This window comes from Lepidochelys kempii, chromosome 8 (assembly GCF_965140285.1).
Source record: "Lepidochelys kempii isolate rLepKem1 chromosome 8, rLepKem1.hap1, whole genome shotgun sequence".
Lineage (NCBI taxonomy): Eukaryota > Metazoa > Chordata > Testudines > Cheloniidae > Lepidochelys > Lepidochelys kempii.
In genome coordinates, this window is record NC_136387.1 from 7345670 (window position 1) to 7362071 (window position 16402).

The 16402-nt window shown below is 47.2% G+C and overlaps 2 protein-coding genes across 6 annotated transcripts in view; one reads left to right on the forward strand and one right to left on the reverse strand.

The window, feature by feature from the left end:
• The window catches only part of CSF1R (colony stimulating factor 1 receptor), a 46751-nt gene that overhangs the window by 19440 nt on the left and 10909 nt on the right, over positions 1-16402 (forward strand). For all 5 annotated transcript variants that reach the window (XM_073355345.2, XM_073355346.2, XM_073355349.2 and 2 more), the window contains 9 exons: positions 813-1097; positions 2003-2139; positions 3034-3193; positions 4541-4730; positions 7041-7156; positions 8911-9031; positions 9993-10183; positions 13012-13124; positions 16080-16206. In XM_073355345.2, coding sequence (XP_073211446.1) covers positions 813-1097; positions 2003-2139; positions 3034-3193; positions 4541-4730; positions 7041-7156; positions 8911-9031; positions 9993-10183; positions 13012-13124; positions 16080-16206 — 1440 coding nt within the window. The remainder of the gene's footprint in view (positions 1-812; positions 1098-2002; positions 2140-3033; positions 3194-4540; positions 4731-7040; positions 7157-8910; positions 9032-9992; positions 10184-13011; positions 13125-16079; positions 16207-16402) is intronic.
• HMGXB3 (HMG-box containing 3) overlaps positions 1-16402 on the reverse strand; it is a 64103-nt gene that overhangs the window by 10356 nt on the left and 37345 nt on the right. The window contains exon 21 of the transcript XR_012160199.2: positions 12922-13106. The gene's annotated coding sequence lies outside the window, so the exon portion shown is untranslated. The remainder of the gene's footprint in view (positions 1-12921; positions 13107-16402) is intronic.

Here is a 16402-nt window from a genome sequence, read left to right on the forward strand (position 1 = left end):
TATACCAGTATAACCCTCTCCCCCACATGTGGACACTCTTATTCACCCTTAGGGAGACAACGTGGCCTCCTGGATAGAGCACTGGACTGGGCCTCAGAAGGCCTGGAGTCCATATTCCTGGCCTCCCACTGGTTCGCTAGATGAGCTGGGCAAGTCATGTCACTGCTCCATGCCTCAGTTTCCCCATCTAGAGATCTATGGATGAAAAATGCTATGTAAGAGCTGGATATTCCAGATAAGAGATACTCTGGGATTAGAGTGGATTAGAGCGGCTTTCTTTTTTTGTTTTGTTTAAACCCCTTCCAAAACAGCATAAACGAGACCTCATTGGGACCTAGACCAATACAGTATGCATTTAAATTCACACCTTAGCTTATACCATTATAACTTTCTTGTGCGGAAAGGTTTTGCTTACTGCTTCTAGTACACTCCTCTAGTGCAGTGCTTCTCAACCGTTTTGATGTCAGGGACCAGCTTGCTGCCTTCCTAAACTGTGTTGGGAAAATCTCAGGGACCGTCACTGGTCCGTGGATCAGCTGTTAAGAAACACTGTCTAGTGCCCACACAGGTGACTGTCACCTGGCTTCTGCTGAATATACCCTGCCAGGCAGAGGGTTTGCTATTGGGGACCCTACGCAGGCAGGGGTGCTATGATGGCCTCATGGACGGAAATCCACGGTGCACTGCAAGCCACGAAGCTATGCTCCCACCATTCTGGGAAGGCGTGCAGCATATTACCCCCTAGTGTAATATTAATTATTGTATGCGCTTTGCTTGATTCCACTATCTGGTTTGTCTTATTCCATCGATAGATCCCGAGAAGGTGTGGTATGTCCATAGCATCAGGGTCAGAGTAAGCGAAGGCCGTGATGCACAGCTGCCATGTCTGATCACTGACCCAGAAAATGGGTCCAACGTTACCCTGCTGAAGGACGATTATTCTCCAGTCTTACCAGGGACCGAGTTTTCTTTCAGCCCTCGGGATGGAGTAACCATATACAACGTGAAGCAAGAGTATAAAGGATCTTACAGGTGTGGGGCCCTGATCAATGGAAAAATGGAGAGGTCATCGAAAATCCAATTGATTGTCCTGAAAGGTAAAGGGTTAGGTTTCTGATCACTCTTCCAGCAGTTCCATGGGGAGGCAGCTATTGTTAACTCTGTCAGGAGCGGGTCTAGGGAGCTCGTTTGGGGAAAGGTCATAGAAGTTAGAGATGGAAATGACCTCCTGGGCCACGGAGGCTAGAATTTTCGAAGGAGCCTAAGGGAGTTAGGTGAACAGTTCCCATTGAATTTCAGTGGGATTTGGTCACCTAATCCCCATAGACACCTTTATAAAGCAGAGCCCAAGTCCATCCCTCTACCAATGCAGGATTGTTTCTGATTGTGTATTCCCAGGACTTATGTCCAGTCTAGTTTTAAATGTTCCCATTGATGGGGTTCCACCCCTTTCCTTGGGAGACTATTCCACAGCCTGACAGGAACCTTTTCTCTGTACTCTGTTTAGCACGGATGTGCTATTGGACAGTCCCGTGTACACTGCTGTTACTACATGAATAATACATTTGATCGATGGACTCCTATTAATGCTGATAATACCCCTGGCATCTTGCTCCTCTACCTCCTGGCTGTTTGCATCATGCAGATCCTTGCAGATGCATCCAGCAGCCTGAAGGAAAATCTGCTCTTCCTACTGGAACACTGCAAATCCTGAGGCCTTGGTGCAGTGCTCTTGCAGCTGGGCAAACAGGCAGATGGGACAGGGATTCCTCACCCTGTAAGGCTTTTGAGCCAGCTCGTGGTGATGTCCCCGCCCTGAAAGTGATAGTGCTGGGAGGAGTGAGGATGACAATGGTGGTGAAGGTGGTGCCAATGATGGGTGAAGGGATTAAAGTGGATGGCAGCAAGAGCCAAGCAGCCACGTCCTTGGGGATTCTTCAAGGATGCAGAGGCCTTTAAGCCCACCTGTAACTAATCCTTGCCCATCTCTGCCTTTGTTTAGCAATGGTAAAGCCGCTTTCAGTCACTGTGGAACAAAAAGACCATGTGCGAATACAGGGGGAAAGTTTCCAGATCACCTGCAATTTAATTTCTCCTTCCCACAAGTACAACATCAAGTGGATCCATCCAGCTCAGAATGTAAGTCATTTTCCCCTGTCCGTAAGGGGGAATGTGATCTCTCTGGAAAATGGGGAGGGAGAGGATGGCCAGAGTCATTCCTGACCCACGGAGCCTTCCATATGGTAGCCGCTGATGGGAGCACAATACTGAAGCGCATGATTAGACTGCGTATTGCACGTAAACGCTGGAGACCTAAGCACAGCCATCCTTTCTCTCTCTCCTTTGTTGCGGTGACAGTTTACAAAGGGTTAAGAGACACATGCACACATTCTTGGTGGCTCACTGTACGAGAGAATGAAATGGGGGTTGTTTTATTGGGGTTCGCTGAACAGTGCCTGCAAAATGACACGTAAAACCCACTTCTACAAGCCAGCCTTGCCCCAGTAACCCCATCAACATCCTAGCTCATAAAACAACAAACACCCACAATGCACAGACACTCCCCTCGAGAAGGGGAGAGCAAGGGCGGTCTTCTTGTGTTGACTTTAGTACATTATGGGTTGGTTTTAATACTTTTCATACATAGATAAAACTTTGATGAGTGCATTTTAAAAACCTAGGTTAGATAAAATAGTACTTCCTGGTTGAGAGTTGTTACTGTCTCAGTGTAGGAGATGATATTAGCACACAAAGTATAGCAGTCTGTTCAGATAATGCAATGTAACTACAGCTCATAATCAAAGGGTTGACAATGAGTGTAAAGAAATCTATATGCCTGTCTATGCTACAAGTATCTGCACTGAAGACTTCAATTAACTGTATCTGTTTGTCTCCACTTGTCTGCACTTTAGCCATATAAATTCTTGGACAAGGTCTAGTAAGGTAGAAAACAAGACGAAGGGCACAGTAATCGCTAATACTGATTTCTGTTCCAAAACAAATCAGTCTAACATTCCTTCCCTATGGCTGCAGGTCACCATCACTACCAACAACGACTTTGCACAAGAGGACTATTACGTTTCCTTCACCCTATACATTCCAGCGGTGACAATAGGAGACAGTGGACTATACAGTTGTGTAGCAAACAATTCTGTGGGATCCAGTAATTCTTCAGCTGTGCTCCAGGTTGTAGGTGAGCAATTCCTGAACAGGCAAGAAAAGTGAGATCATGGAATTTGTGCCCATGCACACGCACATACAACCTCGTCTCCCTCATTCATTTGCATCTAACACCACAACCTTGTCCCTGTGTTGGTTTGCCAGTGGAGACCCCCTGATTAGACCCACCTGGTTCAATCCCAGAACTCTACAGTGGATAGAAAAGGGAAGTCTAGGTGTCTTGAGAGAAAAGGGGCAGGTGCCACTATCCAGTTAGTGATCTGGTCGCTGGTGCAGTCAGATGCAAAGCCAGGGAAGATCTTCTCTTTGTCTACAAGTTTAATAAACAGCCCCTAAAAAGATTAATCAGACAAGGTCACAGCAGAGGCCATTGAAACAAAAGCTGACTGCATGCCCCACACTGGGAGAGGGTGGGTCTGTGCTCCCTTCCAGTGGCAGATCCATAGAAGAGAATAAAAGTCTAATGCAGATGCAAGTTGAAAGAGCTACTTCTGCAGTTCAAAAAGAAGCAGCTCATCCTTTTAGCTCTGAAGCTCCTGAGCTCAAATTAGCTGATGACCAAAGCAGGGGTTTGTAGTACGCTGGTGGGGGAAGGCGGGCTCAGATCTGAATGTGCTCCCCAGACGAGAAGAGACCAGGGGCTTGGCAAAGGGAATGGACTGGACTCCTGGGGGATGCACAGGTGATACAGCCTGCTAGTTTAGCCACATCACTCTTTAGCATAGCTGACTCAGCCAATGCATTCAGGTCCTCCCCTTTCCCAGCTATCCTGTCCGTTAATCAGTTAACCTCAAGTCCTTGTCATATCAGTTCCCTCCAAACCTGGGTATGGGTCACACTATATAGTAAGGTTCTATTTATAAGGTGTTAATGGATGGTTCATAGATGCGATATGCTTGTTGCCGACATGAGTAGTGTAGGTCACATGTGGTTATAAGAACACCAGCAGACAGTGTTAAAGATAGTCATAAGCCATGGTTCTAAGCAACCAGTTAACCTGCTGGGCTGTAACAATCTCTAGCAATTGATTAGCCATCTATTAGCCCTTTGTAAATGGAACTTTAATATGAAGTGTGACCTGGATATGCCCCAGCCTCTGAGAGTAACTGAAAGCTCATCAGGAAAAGACAGCATTGCACTGAGAGAATGTAATTTCATTGTCCCGCGTCAGGCTGAGCTGGGTCCCACCAGGAACTGGGATCAGCAAAGACCTCTCTACGCCCAAGCCAATCTTGATGTAAAGGCAGGCGACTGCTGAGATCAGTGGAGCTGGGCAGCACTTGTGCCAGGGCTGAATGTGGATGACCTTTGTCCTTCGCAGACACACCCACTGATTGGCTTTGCTCTTTTTGTCTCTCAGAGAGAGGTTATGTACATCTGTTGCCCATGCAGAACAGCAGCCACGAAGTACAGTTGGGAGGAAATCTGGAACTGCAGGTCTTGATTGAGGCTTACCCCAGACTTAGCAACTGGAGGTGGACACATGAGAATCCTTCCCAACACTCCGTGAGCGCCGTACACAATGACCAAATGGTCCCTGGTAACAACAGGTATAGTATCTCCTCTCGCCTTTGTGCTCATCAGCAGAGTATTTCATCATAGGCACCATAGAATATCAGGGTTGGAAGGGACCTCAGGAGGTCATCTAGTCCAACCCCCTGCTCAAAGCAGGACCAATCTCCAATTTTTTTTGCCGAATTTCCCTAAATGGCCCCCTCAAGGATTGAACTCACAGTTCTGGGTTTTGCAGGCCAATGCTCAAACCACTGAGCTAATTTCCAACACTGCCAGATGGATCCTTTCTACTAGGAACAGGCTCCCCCTACAGCAGACCCCTTCTAGGGGGATTATTCATTTTAAAGGGCAAGGGGACTATCCCCCCTTATCCAGAGAGCAAGGCAGCCTTTCCTTGGGCGGCACAACAGGGGAAGTCCCCATCACTCTCGTAGGCATTTGATACTGTTGTTCATGTTTGTTCACTTTTTGGTTGGGGGGCAAAGAAAATGCAAATGTGGGCTGAGGACAGGGTGGCTTCTTTCAATGCAACCAGACACAGGGATAAAGACAGCCATGTCTTCATAATTCCTATGGGATGTGACAGGGCGGAGGCAGCCATACGTCTGCATGTCTCCTACTGCATCAGACCCTTCCATTACCAGGGGCTGCCCACCACAGATCCACACCCAGTCCACCAGCCAGACCAACAGCCCCTATCCTCCACTGTGGTCCCAGCTGACTCTGGGGCCAGTGGACTTCAGCTGAGATCGAATTCCTTAAGTGGCCTCTCCCACATCCATTTGCACTTCAGCTCCACCTACTGGTTTCACCAGTGGCTATGGAGCTCTCACACAGGCTGGGGGATGATGGCCAATGCTGGAGGTGGGTCAGAGGCAGATGAGATGTGGCCAGAAGCCAAAGGAAAAGAGCTGGCTGGGACCTCACACAGTGCCCCATAAAAAACCAGCACATTTAAAGAACAGAACCTTCTGTTAGTTGGGAAGAACTGGCTAATTCCCCTTTTGTTTCTCAGAAACAAACAATTACCCACCGAACGAGGAACTGGAGCAGTGAACTATGGAGAGGGCCCTCCGTCACTCAGAGTCAGGGTTCTAAGGGCTGTGTTAGGGGTTCAGGAACACTAATGGGATGAGATAGATGGTGGGGCAAGTTGAGTAATGAGGGAAAAGTCCATCTTTTCAAAATTTGTGTGGCTGGCCATTCCCCGTCCTTCTCAGTTACAGACTGGAGACTAACTCTCCTCAGTGTCTGAGTTCTCTCTCCTGCTGGGGCGGGCGTACTGTAACCTCTCTGGAGTTTGCTGTCTTCACACACACTGTTTTATCACTTTGTTGGGTCAGCACTATAGATAGCAAGGGGAATAGGGGAACATCACATGGGAGGCAAGCTGCTCACTTCATCTCCTGCTCCAGCCAGGGCGATGGTAAGAAGATATCATTTTGGAAGGTGTGGAGAGAAAAGTGTCCCCAGCTTCTCCCCACACACATAGGGATTATAATAATGACCATCTCTCTGGGATCAAGCAAGTCATGTTTGCAAGGCACTTTAAGATCCTTGGCTGAAGGTACTACTACAAAAGTGTCTTGCAAACTTGAATTGAGTGAGTCCAGAGAAGTCCAGATAAAGAACCTCTTGCTGAGAGGCTAAGTGACTTGCTTATGGTCACAGAGAAAGTCGGTGGCAGAGCTAGGAACCAGAATCCGAACTGCCAATCCTTTGCTTTAACCACTGGACTTTAACCTGTTTGGGTTGGCAATCCAGAAGTGCCAATGATATTACGTGACAGCTGTTTACCAATTGCTGGTGCCTTTCATGTCACTGTTTACATCACAAGATGCATTCGAGGTCAGTGGAAGCTGCGTGTGCTCAGCCCTTTGAAAATCAGACCTAAGATGTGCTGCAGAGGGGAAAGTGTTCATAGCACTCCAAGGCCGGCACAGCACAGAAGCAGGTGTTTTTAATCCAGGCTCCTGAGTCAAGGCAGGGACAGAAGCTCCTGTGGATATGATGCTGAGATCCCTCTTGCCTGTCTCGAGAGGCCAGCCGGCTGAAGACTGAAGTCCCCATAGCACTCTCCTGGGCAACATCCTCTCTCTCAGAAGAACAGGTCTCATGTCCTAGGGGGAGATTTTCATTGCCTTTCACAGAGGGTGAAGCCGCTAGCTGCCCTTGGTGCCACTGAAACCCTCCCTGTAAGGCTAGGTGTGGGTTATTGCTAGGAACGCACTGGCTGCTGCAAACGTGCATGCAGCGATCGCACCACCACTGCGCAGCACTGAGAGACCTGGTTGTTTTTGTGATGTGCAGCTTTCTTCAGTCCCTTTTATTCTCTCTCGGGACAGGTACAACACCACGCTCTCCCTGAACCGGCTGAGAGAAGAGGAAAGCGGACTGTATACATTCTATGCTGCGAATACTGAGGCCAATGCATCGGTGACCTTCAGCATCTCCCTGAAAAGTAAGTGCCCTGCCTGCCGCCAAATCTGCGAAGCAGAGGATGGAAACCAGTAGCGGATAGCAAGGGGATGAGAGGAGATGGTTCTTGCTCTTCCTGCCAGCAAATGAGGAGCTTACGGAATTAGTTCCAGGAAGGCAGCTGTCACAGTAACCATCAAAGCAGCCGCTGAGAACATCAAAGCTGCTAAATGCTGCCTCACTTACGCCTGTGGGGTGGTGCACTCACGAGAGTGATGGTAGCGATGGCCACAGTGGCCTTTTCACAGTAATCATTGTGCTTGTCAACTCTGGCTCTCCAAGCCCTTTGCAATGGTGGGTCACTGTACCTGGATACAGTCACCTCTGCTAAGCTGGTGTTACAGTCAGAAGTTCCAAGGTACAGTGACTGTAACATGGCAGAGTCAGCATACAGGGAAGGTGTTAAGCTTTCTACTGTACTGTATTCGGTGGATTACCAGCAAGTAAACTATGACAAATATATCATTGTATATTTACATTAAATACCAGGATTCACGGTTTAAATCTTACTACATTCATTACTGTATGCAAGCTACAGCATTGTTACAAATTCCAGCTTAGCAGAGGTGAATTTATCCAATGGTACTTCAGGGCAGAGAATTTCAGCCTCGGGCCACTTGTAGCTTTTAGATTCCATTTAATAAATGCTGTCTCTGTTTGTTCACTTCAGTACCATAATTTCACTGTATGACATTTGTAGCTCTACTGTAATTTCAGAATAAAGGCTGTATTTTTTTTCTGTAGGGTAGCCTTCTTTGTTCGTTCTTCTACAGTTCTCTCTTTGCTTCCTTTCTGGGGCATCCTTGTGGATCATATTGAAATAGGGGTCACTGGCTACATGGATTGTGAATCCCCAAGATTCTGTAGTGTAGCATATTGTCCATATGAGAAGAGGGTCGGGACAGAAGAGGGTGTGCACTACTGATGAGATAGGTCCCAGCGTAGGGAGTGTCCTGCAAGATGACGAATGAGAGTAACAGGAAGGGTTTGTGCACTCAGTAAAGACTTGTCCTTGCTGGATGACAGACCATGTGAAATGGTGCTTGTAGAAATGCTGCCATAAGTAACTGGCTGGGAGGACTGATAAGGAGCTATGCGACCTTCCATCACTAGATCACTGGGTCCAGGATGGCAATGCCTGAAAGTGGTTACCACGTGACAGTTTGGGGGGTGGCCTATGGAAGTGGCCATGGAGACTGAATTCTCACTCCCAGAGGTCACCAGTGGTGGCAGTCGGGAATGAGAAATACTGTATAGGATGGAGTAGAGCAGCTCGCCCATACAAAACCTGGTCTCTGGATATGCAGAGTTGCTTTGTAGCTGGGCTGTTCCCAGGATATTAGAGAAACAAAGGAGGTGAGGTAATAGCTTATATTGGGCCAACTTCTGCTGGTGAGAGACACAAGCTTTCAAGCTTACGCCTGAAGAAGAGCTGTGTGAGGCTGGAAAGCTTGTCTCTCTCACCAGGAGAAGTTGGTCCAGTAAAAGATATTCACTCACTGATCTTGTTCTCTGGATAGACAGATTACCAAGATACAGCACAGGGAAGGGGCAGTGTGGAACCTGGATCCCAAAGACCAGGCCAAGAGACCAAAGGGAGCTATTACCCCTTCCCCCAAACACATAGCACTCCCCCTGCCATTTTGACATTGCACATAAATAAGTAGGATTGAAATGTAGAGAGAGCTGTGTTCATATAACTTCCGTACCTAACATTCCTTTGCATTCCCTATTCAGTCCCGCCTGAGGTCCATCTCGTCTGGATGGTACTCAATGACTCCACGAGCCTTCACTGTAAAGCCAGTGGTTACCCTGCTCCACGTATTGAGTGGTATCAGTGTTCTGGGCAATCAGACAGGTGAGAAACATCAGAGAGGGCTGGGGAGCCTTCCGCTGTGCAATGCGTCCAATCGCAATGCCAGAGCTCGCCGCGTCCTTCCCTGCCCCTACAGTAGAACTCCGAGATTCCCCATAGATGTCATCTGTATTTGCTAAACTGCTCAGCACAGACTTGCAAAAGATACATGACAATATACCAGAGTTCTGTCCAATATTACAACAACAGAGAATTATTCTGCTATTTAAAATAGATGTTTATAGATTTCAGCATCTGTCCCAGGGGTGGCTTTCCAACACCAGGTGATGGGTACCAGTTCCTAATAGCAGTGTCTAGAATACACACTAAAACATGCTTGCTGATGGGGCAGACCTGCTTAATGTGCTATTGCCCCAAAATTCAGCCCTGGTGCATCATTTGGGAAGGGATGTAAATGAGGAGCCATTCCCCAGTAATAAAGCTGCTAGGGAAGGAGATTGTTGGCACAATCAAGCTGATGCAACCCATACAGTGAGCAGGAGCTGGGTCCAGTTTTTCCATTCATGTGCAGGGGCACTGCTTTGCTGACCATCTCTATCACCTGAATGCAGGGGGCAAGGGTGCCGTGCCACCCCTGAATTACTTCCTTTGACAGGTCTATTTAGGGAGGGATAGCTCAGTGGTTTGAGCATTGGCCTGCAAAACCCAGGGTTGTGAGTTCAATCCTTGAGGGGGCCATTTAGGGATCTGGGGCAAAAATTGGGGCTTGGTCCTGCTTTGAGCAGGGGATTGGACTAGATGACCTCCTGAGGTCCCTTCCAACCCTGGTATTCTATGATTCTCTCTGAAGTTGGCGGGGCAATGTGTAGCATTTTGACCCCAGACCACTTGTCTAGCCATCTGTGTCCACCTAGCCCTCTGTGATAAGGTAGCAATGGATTCCATTTGTAGTCAGGCATGTTCCATGGAAATGTTTTCTCTCCCCTGCTTGGTGTTTCTGCAGATATGACCAGGGAAGAACACTGATTCAGAATGACACCAACCCATTGGTAATAAGCAAATTGCCCTTTGGAAAGGTGGAAGTAGAGAGCATCCTTCAAAATAAGGAGTTGAAGGACAATGTTACTTTTTGCTGCTGGGCCATTAACAGCGAAGGGAATGACTCACAGATGCATAGCTTAGTCCCTTTTCCAGGTGAGATAAATCAGATCATTTATTATTTATATATCATTAATCAATTTAATCCAGACTTCAATTAAAGATGGCTACAGGCTATTGAGGATCCAGTTGTTGGGGACACTGGGCACTACACTAGGTAACTCAGGAGGGTGGAAGACCATGAGTGTCAAGGAAGCCCTCCTGCTCTAGGCCGGGATAAACCAAGGTCCCTTTGCTTCTTGAACCCTCTGTTATCCTGCATAACTCTGAGGAAGCTAGCACACAAACAGACAGGTTTGCACACGGCTCGCCAGCCAAGGCCAGCTTCGGCCTGGGAAACAGATAGATAAGGCAGAAACGTTTAGCAAAAACCAGTAACAAATAGGACCAAATAAGGCAAGGCTTGGGCAATGCTACTGAGGAAAAACACAACTGGCTGCTTTAGCTGATTGGCTACGGTATTGTACGGGGCAACAGGTAATTGGTTGCATAAGATTCTGTAGTGAAGTAGGAAAAGGTATAAAATGTATACTGGAATCTGCTGCAGGATTTGAGACAGCTCAGTCTCCCTGCGCCCTATTTGGAGCTCCAAATAAATCTCTTTGCTTCTCCACCCCATTGTGGTCATTGGCGCGACGCATACCGGGCAACGAACCCAGCTGTTGCTTGCCTTGGGCACTCTGTGCTGGCAACACAGTCTTCCTGTGCATACACTCTGAATGCCCCAATAACTGCTCTTGTTGACAGGTTTCAGAGTAGCAGCCGTGTTAGTCTGTATTTGCAAAAAGAAAAGGAGGACTTGTGGCACCTTAGAGATTAACAAATTTATTTGCGCATAAGCTTTCGTGAGCTACAGCTCACTTCACGAAAGCTTATGCTCAAATAAATTTGTTAGTCTCTAAGGTGCCACAAGTACTCCTTTTCTTTTTGCTCTTGTTGAGTTCATTAAGAGGGCAATCAGATCAATCCTAACTTGAAGGGATTAAGTATGTCTCCTCCCCTTGCCAATAACATACTGCTAAAGAGGACTTCAGTTTTCATTACTTGCATCCATGAGGACATATTGGTGACCTGGAGAGTTTGGGTTTGAATCCTCTGGATGCTGGAGGGGATGATGGGTAAATCTTTAGTGGAGTTCCAGGGGTTTTAGCCACACACAACTCCTTAGAACGTCAATAGGAGATGCATGACTAATTCCTGAAATTACACCCAAAATCACATACCTGTCAGCGCAAATTTAAAACCTAATGAAATCAAGAAGAAAATATCATTGTTTCAGATCGTCTGGCCTTCTCTTGGTCCTAAGTGGCTCTTTTGGGGAAAAGACACATCTTTCAGTTTAATCTAATCCATTCATACTGGCATTTCCAAATACATCTACTGCTTTGGGGGAAATTTCATTTCCAGCCCCATAGCAGTGTAGGTAGGTTGGTAAATCCTGGATTTCTAAGGCTAGGTCTTGCTGTACAGCATGTTGTTCTCCTGACCCTGTGAAATCTGGGAGAGAAGGCAATGCACTAGTATAATTATCCCCTACATAAGGCACTATCATATGGAGACCCAGAGATTTCAACTCAAGACTTTTATTACTACAAACATAGGCTACTCACTTAGCTACACAAGCAACACCAATGACAAAAGAAACTGTTGTATCGGTACATCAAATTCCAGTAGAGGGCATCAACACACACCCCCCAGACTGAAAATGTGCCAAACCACTCATTTTCACGCTTAAAGCCATACCATTTTTCTCAGGTATTTATATGGATTTGCTAATTTAATCCAGAGTGAAACTTCACTTTGCAGGCCGCTGAGCTGAGCTTTAACCTGTGGAGACGACAGTGAAACCTCCCATCTTAGACATCCCCCAAAATGGCCGTTGCTCAGCAGAAGAACCTGCTTTTAGTTGCTAACCAATTTATTTGAGCGTACGCTTTCGTGAGCTACAGCTCACTTCATCACTATGGATGCATCCGATGAAGTGAGCTGTAGCCCACGGAAGCTTATGCTCAAATAAATTGGTTCGTCTCTAAGGTGCCACAAGTCCTCCTGCTCTTTTTGAGAATACAGACTAACACGGCTGCGGCTCTGGAACCTGCTTTTAGTTGTTACATTTATAAGTAAAATACTGACGAAGATCGAGTGCATAATAGCCTCCATTTCCTACCACAGTGAGATTTTTTGGTCCACCCCTTAGTGCGTATGAACCATGTTAGCGCCGGGGCAAAGTCACACAACAAGATGCTTGAGATGTAGATGATAAGGGGGAAGTTCATTATATTTCCTGGGTTTATAAGGACAGTTGGTTCTACTAGGACTGAATGACAGTCCTGTCTCTCCGCTAGTGCCTACAGTAACACTAGGGACATGCATCTGCTGGTGCTGATACCCCACATGCAGGTCAGGACAGAGGGATATGTGAATGGAAGCACGAGACAACATTCTGTATGGAACAGGCCTGCGTTGGCCCTGGGCAGATGGACTAATAGGCTCCTTTTATTGTTAATCATTCTGGGTCAAATCCTGAGGTCTTTACTCAAAAGCATTTTACTCTGGCACATTCTCACTGAATATGGGTCTCAGGAGCTGTCGCTGTATTATGAAGGGCTGGGTGGTTTTTGTTATTCGTCCCTGTTTCTATTATATACTTTGTAGAACAATATCTTTCATCTTGAAAAATTAAGACCTCCCTCCCCCGACTCCTTTGGGGGCAGCACATCAGCTCTGGGGCCACCCCCGTGTAATTATGTACAGGGGGATTCTAGAGCAAATACCTGGTTGGGTAAAATGCTAGCATGGATGACGCTCTAGTGAAGTAAACATCTGAACGGCTGGTTCTCACCATCCTTCCTTTGCTCCTCTAGGAAGAACATGGATGCACTCACATGAGCTCTTCAACCCCATTCTCTCCGCCTCTGTGGGAATACTGGTCCTGCTTCTCCTGCTGCTCCTCTTCCTGCTGTACAAATATAATCAGGTCAGACTCTGATTCCTGTTCTCTGGAGAGAAAGGACTGTAACCCATATATAAATGTCCGTATACGCAGCACTGCCCCTACCCAGCGATGCAGCCAGTGGGTTTGCCCAGGAGCCACAATGGCCAAGATCCTCCAAAGCATTTAGGCTCCTCTAAATTCCACTCCAATCCATGGAAGTTAAGAGCCTCAGGATCTGGGCCAATGAGTTGACATCTCACTGAAGCTCCATTGTCTCTTAGCTGGGATACTGTAAGATCTGGGAATGATCAACAGTCCCTGAGCCCATGGCTCTTCCCCTAGAACCCCAGGAGGAATTCTAACTCTGTGCCTGCCTCCAGGTCCCTCTCCCACCACAAGAACGTGACTTCTTAAACCTGACTTCTCATTAGTCATTCAATACCAGTGGAAGTCTGATGCAAACCCGCAAAAGCCCAGCCACTCATGGTACAGGCTCTTGCTCCCCAAGTGACTCATCCCAGTGTCACTGGCTCACAAATCTGTGCAGGATGTTACTTGGAGCACTGGGCAAAGGAACTAGCTCCCGCTTCTCTGAACTGTAAGAGTATTTTGTATGGGTCAGCTGAAACATGCATTCACTGGAGGGCAAAACTGCCTTTTCAGCCAGTGTTTTGCAATTTTTGCCTCAGTTTCCCCTACTCCCCACTAAACAAAAAGCTGTTTCCACAGTGACAGTGGATGCTGGGAATGCTAACACCCAGTTGTCTCTAGTGAGACTGCTCTATTGTCTTCACACAGGAACTGCCCCCGTTTTGCCTATTAGAGCTGTCTCTTGGCTTTGGGGAGATCACTGATAGAATTTTGACAATAAACCACAAATTGTCCGTCCTTGCACAACTGCTGAAAACAGGATTTCTTTTCCCATCAGGGTTGAAGGTTTTTTTGTTTGTTTTTTGTTTTGTTTCCCCATAGCTCTTGTTACATGCCCTGCTGCATGAGTTTCAGCAAGTGAGCATAAGGGAACTTTATCCTCAGTTGTTGAACTCCTGTTTCTTGTCTGTTTAAGCTGATAATTAGCATGGAATATCTTACAAAATGAGGAAAAGCTAGAAAAGGTGTCTTCAGTTCTGAGAAATCTCAGTCCCAGGCAGAGTAACTGAGACCTCAGCTCCGCATTCTACCATCACTGGAAGGAACAAGCCCTCAGACACTGATATGGAGAGAGAGGCCAGTGGGGACCTGAAAGCAAGCCCAGCACCGATGATGCTGGGAATTTAGGAGAGTCTTGGAACACAAAGAGAAACAGGAGGTGCTTCTGAAAGGATGCATCACTGCTGGGTTTCTTAATCCAGCCTGGATCCCTGCAGCCTGAGACAATTCATGGAGAAAAAAATCAGCAATGCTCCCCCTGCATGCACGGTCTACAGTAAACCAAACCCAGGTGCACACCTTTGATGCCATGTAGGACCTACCCTCATTGCAGCAGTTTCTGGGGACTTGGACCTGCTGCCTTCTTCTATCATTGGACAGACCTTTGTGGATGCAGGTGTTTAAACCTTAGACCTTGGATTAGGAAGAAGGGAAAACTGCCCAGCCAGGAAACACAGAGAACTTGCCCTAGCCTTAGGTGGTGTCCATCTACCTCAGTCTTTCTCCCTTTCATGCCTGTGGCCCACTCAGCTCCCTAGCCATCCACATGGGTGACTCACCTTTGTCTGCAGCTGCCCAGCAGCAGCAGAAGGAGGAAGAAGTGGTGGAGGAGGAAAAATTTCCACATCCGGGAACTTGGCCGCAGAGTGAATCATCGTGGTCATGGCTCGTATTGAGCCAGCACGCTCCACTCCTGCTAGTGGGCAAAGACAAGACCTCTAGGCCCTGCTGTGCAGACAGAGGAGGAGATGTCTCATTCCCCTTCGCTCATGGGGGTGGGCAGCACAGATCACTCTAATGCCAAACTCTTTCACTTCCTCTTTCTCCTTACATCAGTCTGGTCTCTCCCATCCTTCTGACGTGATATTGACAACAATCATATCAAGCTGATGGCTGCTTCTGTCCACCGCCGAGAGCAGCTTGCCCTCCTCTTCCCTGCCTGTTTACTTCTGCTGGAATCAGACACAGGCAGAAGAGGAGAAATGCTAAGTTCTATTTCTCTGTTTTAAAAGGAACAAAATACATGCCAGTGCTGTGCTCAGCAAAATGGAGTCAGGCAGTGCTGGTTCAGGAATGCAATGGGGAGGAAGAGAGGCTCCTTTAGGAGAAGGGATAGCTCAGTGGTTTGAGCATTGGCCTGCTAATCTCAGGGTTGAGAGTTCAATCTTTGAGGGGGCCATTTAGGGATCTGGGGCAACTATGGGGGATTGGTCCTGCTTTGAGCAGGGGGTTGGACTAGATGACTTCCTGAGGTCCCTTCCAACCTTGATATTCTATGATCTATGATTTCCACTGAAATGAAAGCACTTACTATGCTGACATCTGCTGCCCACTCAAACCATCTAGAGATGTGCTTCCTCTATTTGTGGTACACACCAACTGTTCTAGCACCATGTTCCCAGATGCTCTCGCAAGCTTGCCCAGAGAATGAAGAGAGAGTCGACAGACAGTTTCTGAGAACACTGCAGGCCCCCTTGCTGCTACTTGAGGAGGAAAACGGGAGTGCAAGCCTAAGTGCTGACCTCAGCTGGTGGATGGAATGTGTAGTTCTTAATATACAACCAAGAACAGGGGGCAATCAGGCTTCACGACCAGCCAGAAGGACCCATGATGTAGGTCATAATGCTTAGAACCAGCTTGTCAGCTTTCTTTCCATTCACCCCACATTCAAAAGCAAGAAGCCCTCGATGGTATAAAAATAGGACTCTCCAGAAGATCTGTGGAGCTACGTGATGCCCCAGGGAATGTGATGGGGATTTAAAGTCACTGTGATACGCTGCATTGTTTTTACAGAGCCTTGTAGAGCAGGAGAAGGAATTTTAATTAATCAGATTCTCTTCTTTACAGAAACCAAAATACCAGGTGCGGTGGAAGATCATTGAGGCCTGTGAAGGGAATAACTACATCTTTATTGACCCCACCCAATTGCCTTACAATGAGAAATGGGAATTCCCGAGGAACAACCTGCAGTTTGGTGAGAAACCTTCAGAGCTTCTCTACTGTTGGTCGGTGATTCAACTCTCAGATCCAGATTCTCAGATGTGCAAAGCTAAAAGGGCGCTGACGATGTCCAAACCCTTGTGATCTCTTGCATACAGGATTAGAAAAATACAATACAATATTGTCCCCATCCAAACGCTCACATCCTCTTGCATGCAGAACTACAAACA